Source organism: Elephas maximus, chromosome 8, assembly GCF_024166365.1.
Source record: "Elephas maximus indicus isolate mEleMax1 chromosome 8, mEleMax1 primary haplotype, whole genome shotgun sequence".
Taxonomy (NCBI): Eukaryota; Metazoa; Chordata; class Mammalia; order Proboscidea; family Elephantidae; genus Elephas; species Elephas maximus.
In genome coordinates, this window is record NC_064826.1 from 96,398,820 (window position 1) to 96,406,482 (window position 7,663).

Sequence of the window (7,663 nt, forward strand, 5' to 3'; positions counted from 1 at the left end):
AGAAGAACTAGATGGTACCTGGCTACAACCGATGACTGCCCTGACAGGGAACACAACAGAGAACCCCTGAGGGAGCAGGAGAGCAGTGGGTTGCAGACCCCAAATTCTCATAAAAATACCAGACTTAATGGTCTGACTGAGACTAGAAGGACCCTGGTGGTCACAGCCCCCAGACCTTCTGTTGGCCCAGGACAGGAACCATTCCCGAAGCCAACTCTTCAGACATGGTTTGGACTGGACAATGGGTTGGAGAGGAATGCTGGTGAGGAGTGAGCTTCTTGGATTAGGTGGACACTTGAGACTATGTTGGCATCTGCCTGGAGGTGAGATGAGAAGGTAAAGGGGGTTAGAGGCTGGTGAAACGGACATGAAGACAGAGAGTAGAGGGAGAGAGTGGGCTGTCTTTTTAGGGGGAGAGTAATTGGGAGTTTTTTTTTTTTTTTTTTTTTTAGCAAGGTGTACATAAGTTTTTGTGTGAGGGACTGACTTGATTTGTAAACTTTCACTTAAAGCACAATAAAAATTATTTTAAAAAATCAAGGTTTCTCAACGTTGACGCTATTGACATTTCAACTGGATAATTCTTAGTGTGTGGGGGTGGGGAGGCTGTCCTGTGCATTGAAGGATGTTCAGCAGCATCCTTGGCCTCTATGCACTAGATGTCCATAGCACCCTCACCTCCAGTTATGAAACAAAAAATGTCTCTGGACATTGCCACAAATCTCTTGGAGAGCAAAATCACTCCCAGTGGAGAAACACAGTTGTAAATGTTCCAGATGCTTTTTTGAGTTTTTGTGGTTCTATGAAATGCACAGAATAATTTGAAGGCTCTAAGAGTGCCTAAGAGTGACCTGACAGGATATACTTTAGGAAATATGAGTAAATTATAATTAGCATTTCAGTTCTTTGCACATAAAAATTCCCTTGTTCCTGTTATTGCAGTTTGTCCTTTTCACACTTCGAAAATGCTCAAAAACTTCCAGAGCCTGATGTTGCCTCAGGAATTCTGCTCAGACTTCTCACAAAGACATTCAAAGACTCCCCAGTTAGGCCTCCCTTCTTCCCACCCTCAAGCCCACTCACTTATAGGCAAGCAAGATGATTCACCACAGACCAAACACATCCTCTGTTTGCTTGTTTCATTGTCTGAGCTGAGGATGTTCCCTCTGCTTAACAAGTCTTTTCCAATCCCACGCCTACACCCCCATCCTTGCCTTCTGGGATCCCACCCATCATTCAAAGTTTAATTCATGCACCCCTGCATTTCCCAGAAGACAGTGGTGGGGTTATTGCCCTCTTTTCTGTTCCCGGCACAGTTCGTGTCTCTTCTCTCTTACCCTGCCTTGTGGAGAGGGTGTGATCTTTCCTGCTAGACTGAAAGTTCCTGGAGAACAAGAACTCTGTTTTAGCCATTTTATTTGATTTCTATCGCCCAGCGGATGGTCTGTTGGATTGCACTGGATTGGAATCCCGATTGGATTGGATTGGATTGGATTGGATTGGATTGGATTGGATTGGATTGGATTGGATTGGATTGGATTGGATTGGATTGGATTGGATTGGATTGGATTGGATTGGATTGGATTGGATTGGATTGGATTGGACTGGATTGGACTGGATTGGACTGGATTGGACTGGATTGGACTGGATTGGACTGGATTGGACTGGATTGGATTGGATTGGATTGGACTGGACTGGATTGGAAACAGCACAAAGGTAAACTTCAGACCAGGAGCCCTGGTGGTACAATGGTTAAGTGCTCAGCTGCTAACTAAATTTCTGCAGTTGAAACCCACCAGTGGCTACACAGGAGAAAATACCTAGCGATCTGCTCCCTTAAAGACTACAGCCTAGGAAACCCTATGAGGCAGTTCTACTCTGTCCTATAGGGTTGCCATGAGTCAGAGTCGGAATCAACTATGAGTCAAACTTGACTAAATGTACACAACAGCAATAACAAACTTCAGACCATATTCTATGGGGATTACAATAAATTTCAAATGTGAAATCTCAACAACATAGTGAGAACAAATAAGCAAAGCAGCTGATCTCTCTAGTATACAACCTCCTGGCCCTGGGTAACTTAGGCACACTTGGTGGGCTCTGACCTGGCCGCAGCTAGGATTGTACACCTTGACCCCTATGGGCTGGGCGGTGGGGGGCCATGGGGCTCACATCCTGTCCAGTCAGAGGAAGGATACCTTTTCCTAATTTTCACAAAAGTGCCACGTGGGCTGGAAGAAGCCCTACCAGCCAAAACTCTTCCACGGAGTCAAGGGACATTGCATTCAACATTTTCATCCCCAAATTTGCCATCTGTCCACGTCTTTTACTAAGAGATATTTCACTGAATTCTCTCCATTCAAATCAACCTTCGTTTTGGCATTGGTTCTTAACTATGTATCGATTCATTCAATAAATATTTATTACCTAATCACTCACTATGTCTGGAAGATCCAGGAGTGAAGGAAATAAAGTGCCTGACCTCATTAAGATCACGTTCCAGGGTATTCGTATATTACCCCCCAAGTGTTTCACCGTTAAACAATGGCCAACACACGATTAAAGCTATTAACCAGTTACGGTTAAGTCAATTTTGACTCACAGTGACCCTATTTGTGTCAGAGTAGAACTGAATGAAAACCCTGTGGATCACAATGGTCTGGGCCACAACCAATCATGAGGATGGCACAGGACCAGACAGTGCATGGGGTAGCCAGGAGTAGGGGGCCAACTCAATGGCAACTAAGAAACAACAACATCCATATGACAGCTGTGGGTCTAACTTTTGATATTTCCACTGACAGAAACAGAAACTATGACATCCTATTTCCCTTTTGTCTCTACAGATGGAAAGCTGTGCACCAGCTACAACCGAAGGCTCATCTCAAAGGCAAAAATCAAAGCCATCAAGTATAGCGTCGTCATCATTCTCGGTAAGCAATGTCCCTTCATGTGTTGCAGAACTGTGTGGAGATTCCAAGCAAACTTGCATCTGGGGCCTGGAGGAGGAAAATCCACCCAAGGAAGGAATTTGTCTCACTGGCCTCCTTGTTGTTTCTTCAAAATGTCAGCTGCTCTCATCTTGGGCACCTTACCTCTGAAATGTTCTACTCTCTGGGTGGCAAGGCTTACTCCCTCAACTAGTCCTGTTCCCTGACAACATCACCTCCTCAGAAAGGCCTCCCTGATTGCCCTTTTCAAAAATAGACCTCTTCTAGTCTTTATAATGCCTTATTTTTCTTCATAGTTCCTACTTCTGCCTAACATTATGGGCTATATATTGATTTGCTTACTGTTTGTCTCTGCTGCTAGAATCTATGAGGGTGATAATTTTTACTTTTGTGTGCCTTTCATTGTCTCCAAGGCCTAAGTCCTCCAGACAGGCCTTTCTGCCACTCTCAGCCCCTCTCGGATCACTTGGGAGCTTAAAGAAAGCACAACATAAAAGAAAGCCTATTTCTCATGTTACCTCCATGTCACATCACCAAAACAGTCAGTCTCACCTTCTTAAAGCACAACTGCAAAAATGCCAAACAGACCAATGCAGTATGGCTCAGCCAGTGGAATATAGACACAAAACGACACTGCAGGAAGAACTGGGGATAAAGCAATACAACTCACCAAGGCTCAAAAGCCTGTATCAGAGGCATCTGAGGTGGATCAAAGACTTCCTTGCCATTCTAGACAATCAGAAGCAGAGGTGCATGTTGAAAGTATGCTTATTCATGTGCACTGGAGCCAAGATAGCCTTTAGTAACGAGGAGCCATATACCCAGGCCCCAGGGGATTTTTCTGTCAGAAAGCCGGACCACACACCAAAGGGTCAGCCCATGTCGACAGGCCTCTCAGACCAAAACAGGCCTTTGTGGAACAAATATTTGGTAATGCCCCCTTTGCCATCCTGAAATGAAATGTGTAAACCTTATTATATACCTAACATAATTCTTTAAAAACCAATATACTGATCCAACAATAAAGGACTAGGAGGAAAATTATTTATAACACAGGTTTCAATGTGTAAATCTAACTCCTCTAGAAGACCTAATGAAGCAGTCAGATGCTTACACCTAGACATGATAACAGCTATAAAAGAAGACCAATACAGGTGCGTTTGAATGTAGACTTGATTTTCTGAGCAGGTGAACAGATTTGTAAAGTTCCTAATTAAACAAAGTAATCTTTCTTCCATTTTCAGGAGAATAGCATTTCGGAAAAATTCAGTATTTATTAAAAATATTTTGTATTTATATATAAAACACAGTTAGGCTTCTAGACATGGGTAATAATAAATAGGATTTTCTCCCTACATGAACATTCAGTTGGGCTCAGAGGATGTATGGGACATGGGATAAATCTTTGCTGGGTGGGACGGCACCCCTGTGTAGGAGGACTGGAATCCCTGTGACAACCAAACCCCACACACATATATATTTTCAAAATACCCCAAAAGGCAGTTTGTCCCACAATCTCTGTATTAGTTTCTTTGGGTTGATATAACAAAGTACCACAAATAGGGTGGCTTAAAGCAACAGAAATTTCTTGTCTCACAGTTCTGAAGGCTAGATGTCTGAAATCAGATTATTGGTGGGTTTGGTTCCTTCTGGAGGCTCTGAGGGAGAGAAAATCTGTTTCATGCCTCTCTCTTCAATCATAGTCGTTGCTGACAATTCTTGGCATTTCTTGACTTGTAGATGCATCACTTGAATTTATAACTCCATCTCTATGTGGCCTTCTCCCCTCCTTGTGTGTCTGTGTCCAAATTTCCTTCTTAGAAGGACACCAGTCACTGGGTTTGGGCCCACCTAATCCAGTATGACATCACTGTAACTTGATTGCATCAGGTCACATTCATAAGTTCCAAGTGGACATGAATTTTGGGGGGATACTATTCAACGCAGTTCAACCTCCCAGAACCACTTTTCTAGGCCAACACTGGAATTAACCACCCAGAGACCAGAGTTCAGTGGTGTTTTTGTCTGAATTGCTCACCTTTAATGAGTTGTCAAAATCTGTAGAAAGAAGCCACGTGTTAGTCAAACAATTATGGAGGCAAGTTTGCCCCTGTAGGCAGATGGCCAAGGAAGCCACACTTCTCTCTCTCTGAGAAAAAATCCTGGTAGGGGAGATGGGAAGGTAAACAGGATAGAGAGGGCATGGCAAGAGAATAAGGGAGTATATGTGTGTATCCAGTCAACCCCAAGAGTGTTTTGTTTAGCTATGGATCCCCAATTCCCACTCATTTCCTCCAAGGGTTTGGAATCAAATAGAATTAGGCTCTCATACACATCAATTAATTTGGAGAGGGGTGTGTTGGGTAGATGATGTTTTCTGGAGCAGCCAACTTAGAGATGGAAAAGAAAATTGAAAACATTGTGATTAAGCCTGGCTATAGTTTGAAAACATTGGGTACCATCTCTTTTACCTGCCATACCCTACAACCAGGAGTAATTGCTGTCAAAAGATTCCTGTTCTGTATTTTCCCAGAGAGTCTCCAGTGGATTTTGTTTGCTCTCTTCAGCACCATGTTGGATAAGAGGCTAAGGCCATACTCAGCTTTCCTAGGCTTTCAGTAAAGACTCCATAACAGTAGGAACCTCATCCACCTTTACGAGAGAGAAGCCCCGGGAAGTTTGCTCAGTTTTAGAAATATATCAGCAAGGATGTGTGTGTGTGAGTGTGTGTGTGTATGTGTGTATGCATACATGTGCATGGCATCAATGTTAACACATACACCATTCTAAACACTATACCCACCTCAGTATTTCTGAGAGATCCCTGGTGCCGAAGAATTTCCAAAATGAAGCTCCAGTCAGGGCTGACTGAGGAAACCCTCAGCTGAGGCTTGTGATGGAGCTAACAGCCCTCTTCTCTCTCAGCCTTCATCTGCTGTTGGAGCCCATACTTCCTCTTTGATATTCTGGACAATTTCAGCATTCTTCCAGACACCAAGGAGCGCTTCTATGTTTCTGTGATCATTCAGAACCTGCCTGCCCTGAACAGTGCCATCAACCCTCTCATCTACTGTGCCTTCAGCAGCTCCATCTGCTTCCCCTGTAGGTAAGGGGCATTCTTGCCTGGGTCCACCACACCGTTGGCCACTGCATTTGGACTCCGGTGTGTGTATTCCTCATTCCAAAACTTCCTGGCATGTTACAACATCCCTATTTTAAAGATGAGACACTTAAGGGTCCAAAAGTTTCAATTATGTGCCCAACATTACCTAGCATGACAAATTCAAACCCAGGCCCAACCCAAGGCCAATGCTATTTCTACTGTACCACGTCACCTCCAGTAGCAACCATCTTAATCATGACACACCTAGAGGACCTGTCTAGTTCAAAGCTTCTGCAAAATGAATTGCCTTACAATTCTGGGACACTACTGCAAAGGGGTATTTTACAGGTAACCAAATTAAGGCTCAGGAAATTAAACAACATTGTTGTGGTTATATGAATAATTAGTGGCAGAGCTGCAAGTAGACCTCTCTGACAACCACTCAGCCATTTTGCTCTTTTTACAGCTATTTTCCTATACAAGCTACAGTGTGTAAGTCAAGAAATCAATATGAGATAAAACAGTAGAATGGTTTAAGGGTTGGACTTGATGCCAGTGGCTGAGGTTCATACTTGTCATTGCTGATTCATAGCTGTCTGTGACCTTGGGCAAGTTATTTAACTTCCATAAAAATGAAGCAGTTTCCTCATTGTAAAATGAGTCTCATAACAGTTCCTACTTCTTGGCCAGTGAGGGTTCTGTCCATTGGGTTCTGGTGCTGACCAGTGGGAAGGAGGGCTGGAAGTGATGGGGAAGGAAAGGGCGGGAAGGATAAAGTTCCTTGTATGGTGTCTGAACCTACATTCTTGATAACTGTTATCACTTAACATCCTTACTTCCCTTTCCATCAGGTCAAATTATTTTCCCTTCCTGCTTCATTCTGACTTTCTCTAGGGAGCGAAAATCACGGGATTCCAGAATGACCTGCCAGGAGAGAACCGAGAGGCATGAGATGCAGGTTCTGTCCAAACCGGAATTCATCTAGGTCCCAGGACAGCAGCAGTGCTAGGATGAACTCCATCACCTCTCTTGGTTCCCCATCAGCAACTTGGGTGTGTGCATGGCACCCAAGCACTCTCCCCTCTCTTCCTGTCATCACTTGGGGATGCACAAGGCAAATGCCCAATAAGCATGTATTGGCTGCATCAGCAAGTATTGGCCAACTCTCCATGCCATACAGGAGAGATAAGCCCTCCTTCCCAACACTCCTAGCCCTTAGTTTTACTGGCCAGCGCCAGAACCCAGTGGACAGAGACATCGCTGGCCCAAGGTCCTGGCTTGGAGAAGGCAGGGAAAAGGCAAGCACTGGAGAAGAAAGAAGCAGGCTTGTATGGGAGTCTTCTAATTACAATTTAAGAAGTAAATAAAAGACTTACCTAGGTCTAGCTTTTTTAATTTTTCCCATGTTTGGATTGGAGGTTCAGTAGTTGTAGCCAAGAAGATGTTTTTCCTTGAAATGCCAACAAATTCATTTCCAGGCATTGGCACCTCCTCTGCTGTTGGCCTTGGTTTGCAGATGGGCTTGTTGATAGCAGCCAACCTTTTACTCCCACTGGATCAACAAATGATTTGAGGAAAGAGCACAATTGCTAGCCCTCCAAAGTAA

The 7,663-nt window shown here is 43.9% G+C and overlaps 1 protein-coding gene across 3 annotated transcripts in view; it reads left to right on the forward strand.

Annotated features, from left to right (window-relative positions):
- Window positions 1–7,042, forward strand: part of NPSR1 (neuropeptide S receptor 1) — a 234,295-nt gene extending 227,253 nt beyond the window's left edge. For 2 of the 3 annotated variants that reach the window (XM_049893671.1, XM_049893673.1), the window contains 3 exons: window positions 2,850–2,936; window positions 5,880–6,060; window positions 6,952–7,042. In XM_049893671.1, coding sequence (XP_049749628.1) covers window positions 2,850–2,936; window positions 5,880–6,060; window positions 6,952–7,042 — 359 coding nt within the window. Of the gene's footprint in view, window positions 1–2,849; window positions 2,937–5,879; window positions 6,061–6,189; window positions 6,191–6,718; window positions 6,806–6,951 lie in introns of those variants that run through there. The other variant, XM_049893672.1, reaches the window with a different exon arrangement.
- The last annotated feature ends 621 nt before the right edge of the window (window positions 7,043–7,663 follow it).